The 14,786-nt window shown below is 50.8% G+C and overlaps 1 protein-coding gene across 1 annotated transcript; it reads right to left on the bottom strand.

Moving 5' to 3' along the window:
- Nucleotides 1–933: 933 nt before the first annotated feature.
- On the bottom strand, nucleotides 934–14,295 carry SOX10 (SRY-box transcription factor 10). The gene is made up of 4 exons (XM_005302480.4): nucleotides 13,739–14,295; nucleotides 12,324–12,782; nucleotides 3,942–4,207; nucleotides 934–3,450 (listed from the first exon to the last, which is right to left on the bottom strand). The coding sequence occupies exons 2-4, from the start codon at nucleotides 12,731–12,733 to the stop codon at nucleotides 2,735–2,737; spliced, it is 1,392 nt and encodes a 463-aa protein (XP_005302537.1). The 5' UTR covers nucleotides 12,734–12,782; nucleotides 13,739–14,295; the 3' UTR covers nucleotides 934–2,734.
- Between the last annotated feature and the right edge of the window lie 491 nt (nucleotides 14,296–14,786).

Genomic DNA, 14,786 nt, shown 5'->3' with positions numbered 1-14,786 from the left:
TTAACCCCTTCGTTCCCATTCCAGAGGCTAAGGGTAGGGTTGTTCTAGATCCTGTATCAGCTGGGGGTAGAGGCCTGGGCGATACTGGGCCCCCTCCCACTAGATGCTGATCAAATGAAAACCCCACCTCCTTCCTTAAACTGGAGAGATATGGGAGGACATTTGTATCATGTGAGTAGGAATTTTCTTTTCTCACTCCTCACCTACCCTTCACCCCTTGTGCTCAGCCCCCTTCCTCCCCACACAGTCAGTCCCTTCCCTTTGAGCTGTCAAGCAACGTCATCAATTGATTGTCCTGCAGACCCTTCCCCCGGTCAGTGGTTTATAGTGAGATCTCCCTGCTCTCCTCCCTTTCAAAGGCTTTGCCCACCACTCTGGTTCCCTTTCATTTCCCTGCACCGAACGAACTAGTCTATGTGTTTAGGTCTGAGTCATTCCACTGATGGTGCTTGTGTGCATCCTGTGGTTCTATCCGGCTAATACTGCCCTGGGGAGACTTTGTTCTGAAGTGGGGCGGGCTCTATCATGTGTTATGCTCATGGAGGGAAGTAGGTTGGTGTTCATGTGTGCAGGATCCACGTAGGCAGGCAGTAGGCCCTGCTTAGTAGGTGCCAGATGTAATATGGAGGTCAGAAGATATTGATAGCATTCAGGAATGTGTGTGGGGAAAGAAGGCTTCTGGTATGGAAGTATCATGATCTAGTGCTTGGAGCTGAGACTTGAGGTGAGGAGAAGAGAAACAAGAGGCCCCTAGTCCAGGCAACACTATTAACTCACTGTCAATATCCTTTCAGTGATGGGCATAGAAGAAATGTGTACATGCACACAGGGTCTGTGCCATATAAAGGCCCCCCTTCCCTCTTACTGGGGAGGAAGGATAAAATGTGTCTGAAAGGGGAACAAATATTAAAAAAAAAAATGGATACACACAAATGAAACCTTTAAGTTTATTATTCCATACATTTAATGCAGAGTTAATGGTGCTAGGACAGCATATTCTGGAGACAGGGAGAGGGGCTTGGTGGGAGGGGAAGGTGTAATGGAATAAATAAGGGGGGGGGACAGCGATGGGTTACATGCATACAGGGGAGCAAACGTACTACATGCTCTTTTCAAACACGACAGAGGAGGAGTCAGCCAAAGCTAAGGGTGGAGAGAAAGGTGTATAAAGATCATCCTCAGCGGTCTCAGTCGAAGGAGAAAAATGGTAGTGAGGATCACAAGTTCTGCTTGGTCAATCTGTCTCATCTTCCCAGACCTGCATATCAGCTGGGGGTTCCATCGTGTGTTTTGGTGGCCAATGGGAGGGCATCATCTTCTCCCACCTTGAGTTATGACATCCTTCATGTCAGCATTCTCTCTGGCACTGTGAAGCCCTGCTAGTCCTGAAGATGTGGGACGGGCAAGCAGACCACCCACGAGAGCAAGGGGGGAAGATGAAGACAAGAAGGAGGGGAACCAGTCTGACCACTAAAGATGGTTGCTTCCAGTTTGAAACCCAAAAGGGAAGGCGAGTTCATTTTCTTTTTACGTGGACTAATTGTCTTTATGCTTATCCACCAACACTGATAGCTTTCCCCCCAATTGGTGCCACAACAATATCTTCCCCTTCTTTATGAGGGTAGGCCTAAGGTGTTGGCAAATGGAACAAGCAATGAACAGGCAGGGAGGGGATGTGTTCTTTAGTTCAGCTCTGCTTGGGGTCCCAACCTTGCAGCTTTAAGGTGATTATTTTCGCAAACTGTGTTTGGGCAAGTGGGATTCATGCTGATGCTTCTGGTTGCCGCAATATCTTCAGCTACTCTTCCCTCACATCCCATGCATGCACACCCACACACGTGCCAGAAGGACAAACACTGTCTTGGCAGTGTATCTTTTGGAATATTAGAGGGTGAATGGAAGGATTTAGAAGGGACCAGGAAATGTTTGAAGCAAACAAAATACAAAATAATCGTAAGAAAGGAAGATTCCGTCCCTGTTGCCTTAACAGTCTAAGAGGCCACACACACACCCCGGCCCTCACATGTATGTTGTGACACGAACAAGGCTAGAACCAGCGATACGGTTCCTGAGTCCAGTACAGTGCGGTACAGTACAGTAAAGAGAGGGTGGGTTGAGGGGAGGATAGATGCGGATGTGGAAGTCAATAGGAAAGCAAGCTTAGGTTGATCTTCCAACAGGGATCAAGAGTCATGCATGTGTGAATTTTACATGGGAACGTTGCAGAGCACTGATCACAAGGAAGTTGACTTTACAGCCCTACCTCTCCTCCCACAACATGTCCACCAGGGTGCCCAGCCAGCTGCTTTTCACCCACAACAGGTGACAAAGAGTTGGCCATTGTGGCCTATCCGAAACACTTGCTAAATCACTGAAGCAGTTGGGGGGCGGTTAAGGATGGGGGGTATCTCTTATCTTACAGTCCAGGGTGTGCACAACGAAACCCACCATGACCAGTCACTCCATGTCTAGAATCATCCTCATCTAGAAGGCCAAAAGGGTTTTGCAAGCCAATCGGGTTGGCATACATTGAATTGGGGGTGGGGGGAAAGGGGTAAAACCTTCCTCTAGGCGGTGAGCCAGCGATAACCGGGGTCAAGATAGGCATGTCTGGATACTCAGTGGGTTCTGATGGCTGGATTACACTGAATGACCTCGGAGTTCGGAGGCCCTCCTGCCTGTGCTGATGCTTCAGAGCCTTTCTGTTGCTGCTTTGGTCACTGTTCCCCTTTTCCTACGGTCTGGAGAGAGTTGTATACACGGGCTGTTCCCAATGTGTGGGGCTGTGGGACTGTGGCACAGAGGGTGCAGGGTCAGAGATGGCAGTGTATAGGGGACGTTGCGAGGGTCCCATATACGAGAAGGCAGAGTAGAGGCCAGAGGCTTGGCTGGAGTGGCTATAGTAGGGTCCTGAGGGCTGGTGGTCGGGGTAGTCAAACTGGGGCCTGGAGATGGAGGGGAAAGCCGAGCCATAGTGGGGCAGGCTCAGGGACGTATATGCTATCTGGGAAGTGGAGGGCTGGTCAGTGTAATGGCCTCCAGGGGCAGAACCCTCCGTTTTCACCTGTGCCTTGGAGTCCACCACCGATGACGTGCCAGCAGACAAGGAGACTCCATGCTGCTTGGAGATCCAGGCAGAGTGTCCACTGGCTGCAGCCAGGGCACTCCCGAGGCCGTAGCCAGCGGCTGCTGCTGCCGCATAGCCCCCAACATGGCCTGGATGGCCAGCGTGTCCATTGGGTGGCAGATACTGGTCGAATTCATTGACATCGAAGGTCTCCATGTTGGACATCACTTCATGGCTGATCTCCCCAATATCCACGTTGCCAAAGTCAATGTGAGGCTTGCCCCCTTCCCCAAGAGAGCGCCCTTCCCGCTTGGAGTCAGCTTTGCCTGCCTGGAGTTCTGTCTTTGGAGTTGTTGGAGGAGTGGGGGGTCCATGGCTTTGACCTGTGAAGTGAAAACCGTTTGGGGGGAAAGAGAGAGAAAATGTGATACCAGTTCACAATATAGCCCTGGTACAACCCGACAGGCAATAAAATAGCTCAGACAGCTACATGCAACAGCTCTGCTCCTCCTACTGCGCAGACCCGATACTGCCAGGCCTCCCTGAGAACCTCACTGTAGAGGAACAAGAACGGAGGAGGTGGCCAGCCTTAACCAAAATGGCAACTGTGCATATGAACCCTTTGGGAGATGATTTCCCATCTGTCCAAAGGGATGGAAACACCTGTTGGACGCAGGTGTCCCCAATGCTGGTGACAGCACCGAGCACATAGGAGTCATGCCCAACTACTGGGTCCCACCATGGGGAGAGGATCCAGCTCACAAGGTGGTGCCCCAAGAGAGCCATCGATTCTCCAGATGGCTTGGGGGACTCTCCTTGGGAGGAGGATGAGCTGGTAGTAACCTGCTGGTGTAGCTGCAGACATGGGACTGACCTGAGGAGTGCTCGGGGTGCCCGTCAGACATGGGGGATCCTTCCCCAGGATGTCTGTGATCCAAGTGGGCATTCTTATAGTGGGCCTGGATAGCTGCAGCCCCGCCAGCTTCTCCCTCGGCTTGGCCCTCACCCTCGCCCTGGGAGGCCTTGCCATTTTTCCGCCGGCGCGGCTGGTACTTGTAATCGGGGTGGTCCTTCTTGTGCTGCATCCTAAGTCGCTCTGCCTCTTCGATGAAGGGCCGCTTGTCGCTTTCATTCAATAACCTACAGAGACCGGAGAAAGAGGAAGAGATGGGAACAGGGATGTCAAAATCCTACTGTAAAGCATCATGGGCACTTGAGATCCGCCCCATTTCAGATACTGCCAGGCATCCTAGAGAAGGTAGAGAAGTATTTAAATAGAGTCCTCAAAGCTTCAGCCCCTTTTTTATTGTTGTTAATGATTAAGCCTGACACTGTGCTCAGTGCTGTTCAGACCCAGAGGAAGACATGGTCACTCCCACAAGTGGATTACAATCTATAACCCATATAAATTCACCTCCTCCCGTTCCATGTTTGTACTTGCCTTAGGGGACAAAAGTAATCATACTGTGATGACTGAAATCAATGCAGGGCTTTCTAGTTACCAGACAAGCTGGACTAAAAGAACTTGCTACAGACGTGAAAATTGTGACTATTGCTTGAATTATGGAAGGGTGGCAAATCTTTGTTACCGATAATGCTCTTTGTCATGTATCTCTGTCTCTCTCAAATCATCTTGTCTCAGTCACCTTAGCTTCAGAGTTTCTGTGTCCTATCCTAACCTTCCATCCTTGCCATTTTATAGGTTTTGTTCTATCAGCTTGAGCGTGAGTGATCACTGAGCACAAAATGGCTATTGCATTTGCCAGCACAGTGGCTGTGCTGCTGGGATCTGCCCCTTAAAGAACTCTGGTATCTCCTAAGAGTGAGTTACAGAAGATGCTGGAGGAAAAACGCATTTGCTTTGCTTCTACTTTGAGGATTCTTGATCACACAGCTGCCATTTTCCATCCCAGAGGTGGTAGACGTGGTTCCTGTGCTAAGGATCGGAGAGTTGCAGGTCCTGAGCCACAGCCAGGATCAGGCTTGTAAATCAGGATGTTTGTAAATCATCTAAATACTATGGTGCTGGACACTGTAACAATAGATTAACTTTGATCTTTGGGTGAAAAACTCTATGGAAATGTAAAATCATTCCCCATATACCTGTCAGATCTAGGGCTGCTTCAGTCAAGACAGGATCACCTAGGAAATTATGTAACAGAACCCCTTTGGATGATGTAAAAAGAGATGAAACCCATTTGATCAGTCATTTTCTTTTAATTCTGAAAATGTTTGATTTAGAATCCAGGACACTGAAAAGGGGCAAGGCTGTTTTTATGGGTATTGCAACCCAGCCAAAACTCTGAGGCCGCAGAAATCTCAAAAGCAAAAACTTGTTCCTTTATGAGATTTCCAGCCCTGATTTTTCCAGCCCAAAGAGAGTTGGACACAGCTTTGGGGATATTCAGCCAAATGTTGAAGAGGATTCTCTGAACCCCCCCCCCCCCCGCCCGAAGCCTTAGAGGCTCTGCTTTTGCTAATTCCACTTATTAGATTTAACCCTTTGCAGAGCAGAGGATTAAAAACCATGAATTTGTCTTAGAGAATTTAGGAGGAGCAGCAGATGGGGTTTGAGGGGCCTGTTGGTAAAAAAGATGAGGAAAATCAATAGGATCCAAGCAGGTACTGACCAGCATCGAAGCACCTCCATTTTTCAACTTCTGTCCCACCAGCCAATAGCCAGAGGGTGTGATCTGCTTTGGAACCTCTTAAGGTGCTGACCTGGGTTCACACCAGGCAGCCCTGAGAAGGTCATGGCCGCACATTGCATTCCACCACTGCCTTAATCCAGGAGATTAAACAACTGAGCCACCATGAGTCCAACACCAGCTTTCCTGTCTCCCTCCCGCCGCCATACACCACGCTCACACGTCCCAAAGAGCTCTAATCTTCCACCCTGAATTGCTCCACACACAGCCTTCCATCACATCTAACGGGACATGCATAACCTCAATCTCCTGCAGCGCCCTAGCGAGAGACCTGCATTAGGAATTAAACATGTCCCTGCAAAGCGCTAGCCCAGGGGTCGGCAACGTTTGGCACGCGGCTCGCCAGGGTAAGCACCCTGGCGGGCTGGGCCAGTTTTATTTACCTGCTGACGTTGCAGGTTCGGCCGATCGCGGCCCCCACTGGCCGCGGTTCACCGTCCCGGGCCAATGGGGGTGGTGGGAAGCGGTGCGGGCGAGCGATGTGCTGGCCGTGGCTTCTCGCCGCCCCCATTGGCCCGGGATGGCGAACCACGGCCAGTGGGAGCCGCGATCGGCCGAACCTGCCGCGTCAGCAGGTAAATAAAACTGGCCCGGCCTGCCAGGGTGCTTATCCTGGTGAGCCGCGTGCCAAACGTTGCCGACCCCTGCGCTAGCCCCTGCGTCTCCCAGACTCCATTGGCTGTTGAGGGGAAGCAAAAGACCAGCTGTGGGAATGGAACCAAGCTTTCCATCCTGACAGTACAGGGCACTAACCACGAAGGAACCCGGCTCCGGCTCCTCAGCATTCCTAGCCCCTCCTATTGCACAGCAACAAGACTCTGAAACTGGGAATGGAATCCACATCTTCCACATGAGCTCAACCTCTCAGCCCCTACTGGTCCCAAGGAGTTCCAATATCCTTCACCTTTATTTGTGGGCGGTACCAAGCATATAGGGTTACTGAAGCAGAACTGCCAAAGGAAACCTGCAATGGAGAGAGAAGCTGAGACCTCTATATTCGTCTCACTGATGACCTAATTACAATGACCTTAGGATCTCTAGGAGATGAACCTGGGTCCACTGAGCTGTGCACGTCCTCCCCATCTTCCTGCCAGCATCCTGTAACTCTGCAGACAGCAGGATCGCACAAAGTCCATTCCCCCCATCCTTGTCTTCTCTCTCCCCGTCTCTCTGCTCCCTCCTCCCTCCCTGGGATCAGAGCTCAAATCGGCTTTAACAAAGTGAAACCGGTGTGAGCAGGCAGAGGCCAGGAGATTTGGGGGATTTAGATTTCACTTGTTTCCTGCCCCTGCACCCCCTGGTCTACAATGCAGTGGAATCTTGCAGGGACACAGAAGGGAATGGATCACATAGCAAAGCCCATGGGCTTAAGTGGGTCTGAACTGAACCTTGTCCCCCCAGTGGGGAATGCTCAGCACAGAACCCATTGGACACCCCTGTTTTGGTGGCAACGGAGAGATGAAAACTCTGTCTCCCTCTTTGTTCTCTCCTTCACCACCATATCTCCGCTCGCACAGGGCGTTGTGCTGAATGGCGGGGGGAACCCAAGCCCTGCTTCTGCATGTCAGGTGACTGGAGCAGCCTGATGCATGGCCCCTCCCCGTCAGCCACGAGCGGCAGCTGCAGATGAGTCAGTGTGGCATGAGGGTCTCAGTAGCGCCAAGTTGATGCAGCGCACGCATGGGTGAGGGAAGGATTGAACAGGAGGTTAAAACATTGGGGGGGCGGGGAGATCTCACACATACACACAGAGGCCCTGATCTTCCAGGCATGGCTCGGCTCCTGGGGCCCACTGCCTAGCTAAAGTGGGGTGTAGGTAGAGAAAGGTTCTGCTGCTGTCCAGATACAAAGATCCCTTCACCCCATAGTCAGCTCTTTGCTGCCCCTTTCTACCCATGTCTCATCTGTTTCTGGCCCTGGAGACGTTTCTGGCATTTGGGCTAGTGTTCGTGTTGACCTTTTCAACAGTCATTACGTCCCACTCCATTTGAGAACTGTTCCCTGCCCTGTAAGGAGCAGGAAGTGCCCCACCCAGGTGAAGAAAGGGGAGCCTTTGGGCAGGACACATGATGAACTCCCCCTTCCCCCTGCATCCTCAAGTAATCATGCATCCTTGGGATGGGGGGGTCAGCCCAGCCTGCAGTGCTGACCTGGCTGCTGCTGGAGAGAGGAATAGCTTCTCTCAGCACACCCACCAATGGGAGGCTCAGAACAATCAGTGAGTGTCTAAAGCCAGCTGTACCCATAAAAGAGCCATCAACCCACCGTCAGTATCACTCAGACACACACGCACATGCCAGTTATACTGGGGAGGTTGACAGAAGCTCATGGCCTTGCTGAGGCATGAACACCCACTGCCCCAGGCTGGGCCATCACCTTGCCAATTGTCCCAAAGTGTTTGCAAATGAAATTGGGCACTAGGGTCAGATTTGAGAACGGAAATCTTCATTTGAGGGACTCTGCACTGAGGGTAACACCCCTTCCACCACTGTATAGCTTAGTCCTGATGTCTATCCCTTTCCCAGTGCGTTCCTAGGACTCACACACAAGCTGTGCTGATGCACCTCTCTCCTGGCCTGCACCACGCCCTGCTGTTCTAGTCCTGCCCCTGTCCAGCTCAGCCAATGCACCTGAGTCCTGACCTGGAGCAGTGTCCATTCCATCATTCTGTTCATCAGTGATTTCCTCCCTGCCACTCAGGAGCCTGGCTGGAATCTGGTCCCACTGGTGGTGCTCCACTGTCATTAGCATCCTGTTTGCCTTTGCCCGACCAGCAGCTGCAAAGTTTACATTCTCCCACACTACAGCACAGTCCTGGCAGTTTGTTATTCCCCAAAGGGTGAGGCTCCTGATTCTAACCCTCTCATAAGCGGAATGAGTTGGTGTAGGTGTGAGGGGTCAGCCTTGACACCCCGCACAACCTCCCAAAGGAACGTTTGTCTACATAACACTGATGCAATTTGACACAGCCATCTGCCTCTGTGGCTCCCTCTGTCTCCCTGTTTGCCTCCCTCCATCTCCTGCAGAATGGCATGTTTCTTATCCCGCAGATCCCAAGTGCTTTACACAGCACATGGTTTGAGCTCAGCAGCACAGTGGTTGCATGAGCAAACGTGGCAGCCATCCTCCGTTCAGTGATCACTCACACAGAGCTAGCTGAGGGGCTAGATTCCATTTTGTAGAGAGGATCATGTTGAATGGGACCCTGAGGTTGTTTCTCAATCTACTGGACTCTTTCCAAGAAGACACACAGGATTTTTAACTATCCCGTAGGCAGCATCTCCTTCCCCACCCACCAGAGATGGGCAGAAACAAGCTCAGTTTAATGTTGCTTTCAACTGATCTCTCTCTTTCCCTACTCACTTATAGTGGATTTCTCTCTGCCTTAGGTATTTCTAATGCACCCATTACCACAGCATCTAAGCACTGACATAAAATCAGACCCACTTACATGGAAGTATATCTAGATGGCCCAAATTTTCAAAAGTGACTGGTGATTTTGGGTGCCCAACTTGGCACCTTACAGGATTCTGATTTTCAGACATTCAGGCCCCTCTTCAGGCATCTCAAGTTAGGCACTCAAAATTGCTAGCCAATTTTGAAAGTCTGGATCATGCTGCGTAGTGTGGAGTTTGGAGCGGGAGGAAACTGGCATCAGAAAATTGTCTGGAGGACTGTGGGAGATCATAGGGGCTATGATAGCATAGTAAATTTCCTATGGGACAATCACATTTTAGGTGACTTCCCCTGGCTTTTGGGGTTTTATTTTATTTTCCCACACCTAACAATGCCAACAAAGGCAGTGCAGACACCGATCCTGCCCATACTTGCACGCCCCCAACTTGCTCTGCCGCATTGCCCAACACAGACTGGTAAGAATATCTCCGAAGGCAGCAGGCTCCCTGCCAGTCCATTAGCAAAGACAGCACAAATAGCAGACATGTGGGGGAGGAGGGAGACTTTTCCCTTTTAAAAAATGCAAAAGTATTTGACAGTTACAGACCGAGGCCCTGATCTTGCAAGCTGCTCTGTATGACAGACCCCCTATGCCCACGCAGAGCCCTATTCACGTCAGTGGGCTGCCTGTGGGCTCCACAGTCTGCCTGCAGGATCAGGAACACTACAGCTCTCAATAGTGTTAGGACAGTGTCTAAGGTCTATCACTGCAGCACTGTGCGGGGGAACGGTCATGTACAATGCTGTTGCATATCTGGATAGTGGAGCACTCTGGTCTCTTAGGGCTGTTACTGGAGTATTTAACGGCTCATATACTGCAGTCTTGTATCTTCAGGCCAGAATGGTAATGTAGCGCTTAAGGAGGTCATTGCTACAAAATCCTGCAGGATCCTTGGAACGGTACAGTAGCATTTTTTTAAATAATACTTTTGAAAATTAGAATGGGGGTCTTGCCTCTCCAATAGAATAAAATGTTGGGGTGGAGGTGGGAAGAGAAATCAGGAACAAATCAGAAGGAATGGTTTGAAGCAAAGCATACAGGAGGTAATTGTTAGTAAAGGAAAGACAAGTGAAAGTATAAGGAGAGAGGCAAATAGCATAACGCGACTGCGTTACAAAGTGTGAGAGAGTAAATAAGAGCAACGATAAATGCTCAGTACAGTCACTTTGCTACCAGAAAGGAGACAACGGGGTGGGTTAGTGCAACGTGAACTAACTGGGATCATCATTCTGCATGGTATCCAGAGGTGAGCACAAGGTTGGAGTAATCATAGGAAAGGCAGAGGGCGAGGGGAATGGGAAGGGTTAAAAAACACCCAGGCATCGGAATCATATTTGAGGCCTACCACAATTCCCTGCGTTAACTCTCCAAGGAAATCATTTTGTTTGAGTTCCATGAAAGACAGAGGGGTTTGGATAAACTTATTGATGTGATCAAGACAGAAGCTAACACCCAGGTACTCAATTCTCCCATACAGGTGAAGCTGACTGAAGTCAGCGGGAGAATCGAGCCACAGGTGGCAATGGGATGGTCACAAGGGTGGGGTTTGCTTCTGTTTTGGAAAAGTGTCTGGTCTTCCTGCAGTTCTCAGAAGACATCCCGCCCCACCCAGTGGGTGTGGGGGGGTCTCCTTTCAAGGGTAGCGCCAGGGAAGGGAAGGGTATAAAAGGGGGCCTGTTTCTATCTCTGTGGAACTCCAAGGCCATTCACGTGAAGGTGAGGTTTTGATTTGTGGCAGGAGGCCCAAGGCAGGGAAGTGATGGTGGCGGGAAGGGGTGTATCTCGGACAATCCCAGGGAGGGGGGAGATGTTTATAATCATTTGCTGGAGTTATTCATGGAAATCAGGCGGAAAAGTGGAACCACTGGCCTTGTGTCACATGGGTGTTACGTGGTCCCTCCACCCTCGTCTTTTGGCATAACCCATCAGGCCCAATGGGGGTGACTTCATGTAGGGGCCCTGGGGGCAGGGAGGATAGGGAAAGAACCCAAAATTAAAATGGCTTTTACAAACTGAGGGGGGTAGTGTGGGTCCGAGGCATGAGCTTGTGTCTGTGTTGGGAAGAAGGAAGTGTGTACCTGTGTATGCATAGTGGGAGTGGGAAGGCTGTCAGCCTGTACCAACTCGCTATAGGAATGGCTGCTGACTTGCTGTTATTACTTATTTATTGCATGCCACAGGCCTGCAAACAGAGGCAGAGTTGCAGCCCCTGCAGTCTGAGGGGACACAAACAATGCTCTTCAGCCATAAAAAGCTGTGAATGGCAAGGCAGGATGGCATACTGGGTGCATCGGTTGGAGTCTTTTTCTAACAGCCCCCTCTCTCCACCATCCCTCACTGTCCTCTTGTTTTCACCGCTTTATGCTGGGATAACCCATTCCCACCCCCACTTATGCAGTATCTGTGCTGCTAATGTTAAATTGACACCTCCTTGAGCGGGATCTAGAACCAGCAGCTAGCCGGGCCTGTGGCTGGCCATTAGAGAACACGTTCTTTGGGTGAGATGTGTCATTGGGTTTCACTGCTTGGCAACCTGCTCTCTCTCCTTTGTCCCAGACAGGAGTCCAACCCACTAGGTGGAGCTCTGGGGGTTAGGGTCATCTAGCCTGTGATCTCCCAGACCTGGTTCAAACAGGCCTGAGGAGATCATGAGTGTAATGAGTTTGGTGGGGGTCAGCCTAGTTAACCTTTCTGGGCCTTGGTTTGCCAAACAAACACACACAAACAGAGAGATTGGGCAGCTGAGCCTCAGCAGAGGACAAGGACTGGAGTGGCATGGGGTGTTACGGGCCGGGAATGAGGTACGCTGGCACAGCTGCTGGGGAAGAGCGGGTTAGAGTGGAATAGCCAGGTGGGGGCTGCAGGTCAAGACTGGCAGAGCTTTGCAGAGGAAGCTCCCCATATAGCTGATGCTAATAACCATTGTTGGTTCCTCACTTTCCTGTGCTTTTCCCTCACCCCTGTGATCTTTCCCCTTGATGAGGAACTCCCTTTAATAGATGCCCCTTTAATCTCATTCTGTGCCCAGCCTCCAGCTTGAGATGCAGCCTCTCCATGATTCCATTTGCCCTCACCCTTATGCCCTCCTTACCTCCAGAGCTTCCCGAGGGTCTTACTGAGCTCTGCATTGTGGAGGTGAGGGTACTGGTCAGCCAATTTCCTGCGGGCAGCCTGTGCCCACACCATGAAGGCGTTCATGGGCCGTTTGACATGGGGTTTGCTTTTGTTGCTCCCATTGACCCGCACAGGCATGGGCACCAGGGTCCAGTCGTAGCCACTCAGCACCTGGCTCACTGCCTCCCGGATGCACACGGGGAACTTATCGTCATCCGTCTCTGAGTCTTGCTGTTCCTTCTTGACCTTCCCCATCTCTCCGCTCCCGGAGCTGGTGAGATGAGAGGGGGTATCTGATGCCATGGAAGGTCCCGGTGAGAGGCAGTGATGGTCTTCGGAACCCACCGGGCTCATTTCCACCTCTGAAAGGTCTTGGTCATCTGTCATTATGTCTCTTCTTCTTGCTCTTTCTTCCTTCTCAATATCCGTCTTCCCACTGGGGGAAAAAAGAAAGAAAGAAAGAAAAAGCAAACACCAAAACGAAAAGACTTGAACCTCTCCCAGTAACTGACCACAAGACAGGAGCCACTTGATAAAAGTGAAGCAAAGGAGCTGCCATGCCTGCAGCTTACGGGACCCACAAAACCCATGATCAAGTGGGGGAGGGGATCCTGATTAATTGGAAGCTCCCGATCTGTGCTCTATTCTGGAGTTTAACATGGGCATGTAGAAGGGTCTGCTGCTGGCTAAGCACATTGGTGACATGAGTGGAAAAGGAGAGATCAAGGGGAAATGGACCTCATTTTTTAAGAATAACCTTATTCAGGGCCCTCCCCAAAATTTGGCCCTTGGGAATGACACTTTCTCTTTAAAACCTGCCTTGAAAGTCTGACCAAGAACATAGATGGGAGGAAATGAGTGGCTTCAGTATTAATAAATCAAAATGAAAAGGTCTCCAGGTTGCAGGAGAAAGTTTAGCAAGAGTTGCTGAGTAGAGGCAAATCCCGAGCGCACCTCTGAATTGCCAGGCAAGGAATCTGATGCAGACTGGGAAAATGTGTTTGTGAGCGGAAATGCTAACACTTTGTATATATGCATATATTTCTTTTTAAGCCTCTTTGGCAAAGCCAAGTCTTTAACTTGCCCGTTTCACGCATCCCCCCGTCTCTCTCTTTCTGCGGTCACCTCCAAGAGTCTCTGCCACCACCCACCAGTTCCCCCACCTTATTAAAGAAATGCTCAAAAAATAAAGCCCCCCCCCCCCCCCCCGCACACAAAATGGTTAGAAAAATGTGTCTCCCTTGGTTTAGTTGCAAAAGGGGCCAATATGGAGCAGGGGTTGTTATTCCCCCAGTGAGGGAGGCAAGGACTTTTCCTGAAGAAGAGATTGAAAAAGTAATAGAAGGTAGAAAAAGAGCGAGCGAGCGTGTGAGTTCAGGTAGGAAAACTTACGTTGGCTGGTCTGCCTGGTAAATCCTGAGAGGGCTGTAATTTGTATCCCAATAGCCCCTCTGTTCTCCTCTCAGAGCCCTGGCAGCGTAGGGAGCCCTGCGTGGAGGAAACTCTCAGACGAGTGCCATTCCTAGAGGGAGGCTTGGTTTTTACTAATCCCCTGGCTGGATGTCTCTCTGACTGGCTTGCTGCTAAGCACCGGGGGAGGGAAGGGCAGAAGGTGGAGCTAAGCACTCCTTATGGCTGGAATACATTGATTTGATGCAGGCAGGGAGGGGACCCTGACAGCCCCCCAAACTCCACCTCAGCCACATGCACGCTCCTCGCTTTCTCGAGTCCAGCCTTCTCTGGGAAAGCTCCAGTCAACTTTTTTTTTATTCTTTTTTTCATCCTCTCGGGGATTTAAAATAGGGCATTGTTCAGGCCATTGGGCATAGGTGGTGAGAGGTCTGCATTGTTATCCAAGTGGACTGGATTTAAGTCCCTGGCCTGGTCTCTCTTGCCCTCGGCCAGCAGGGTTTGTTCTAGGAGCCAGGCCTGGTGATCTAAGAGTTAGCATGGAGAAGTGGGTTCTAATCACAACTGCTTGCTGTCCATGGACCAGCAGGACCTGAGTGCACTGCAGAGGGCAGGCCTGGTGTTATGGGGGTAGTGCTGTCCTATGAAGGAGACCCAGATTCAGTGGCCACTCCTGGTCTTTCACTCTCTAGAGCTAATGGGGACTGGGAATAGTCCAGGGGTTTCCTGGGGATGGTGTGTACTGGATACATTACAGGGGTTGGGGGATTCATACTTTGTGGCCATGCAGAAGACATGGGCTTGATTTCCTCTCCCGGGCTCTCATGCCCCCAAGGTGGGACTGACACACCACACGCATGCCAGTGAGGTGTCAGGAGTGTTTTGTGTCTCACCCATGCTGCTGAAAACCCCGTAATGTATCCATTCAGGATTCCCTCTGCAAAGTTGTCAAAACCAGGAACCAGCTTTCCCATATCCTCCAGTGGTACCAACCAGACCAGTACAGAACTCTTGGCATGGAGTTCGAAGT

The sequence above is a fragment of the Chrysemys picta genome, chromosome 1, assembly GCF_011386835.1.
Source record: "Chrysemys picta bellii isolate R12L10 chromosome 1, ASM1138683v2, whole genome shotgun sequence".
Taxonomy (NCBI): domain Eukaryota; kingdom Metazoa; phylum Chordata; order Testudines; family Emydidae; genus Chrysemys; species Chrysemys picta.
The sequence above is the reverse complement of the archived record's forward strand: the minus strand, read 5'-3'. Positions and strand labels throughout refer to the sequence as shown.

Bases quoted from the DNA above. Each gene is read 5' to 3' on its own strand.
- SOX10 (XM_005302480.4), bottom strand. From the start codon at position 12,733: ATGACAGATGACCAAGACCTTTCAGAGGTGGAAATGAGCCCGGTGGGT. The intron at 4,208-12,323 runs GTAAGGAGGGCA...CGGTCTCTGTAG, and splicing joins ACCCTCGGGAAGCTCTGGAG to GTTATTGAATGAAAGCGACA. The intron at 3,451-3,941 runs GTCAGTCCCATG...TTCACTTCACAG, and splicing joins GCACCCCGAGCACTCCTCAG to GTCAAAGCCATGGACCCCCC.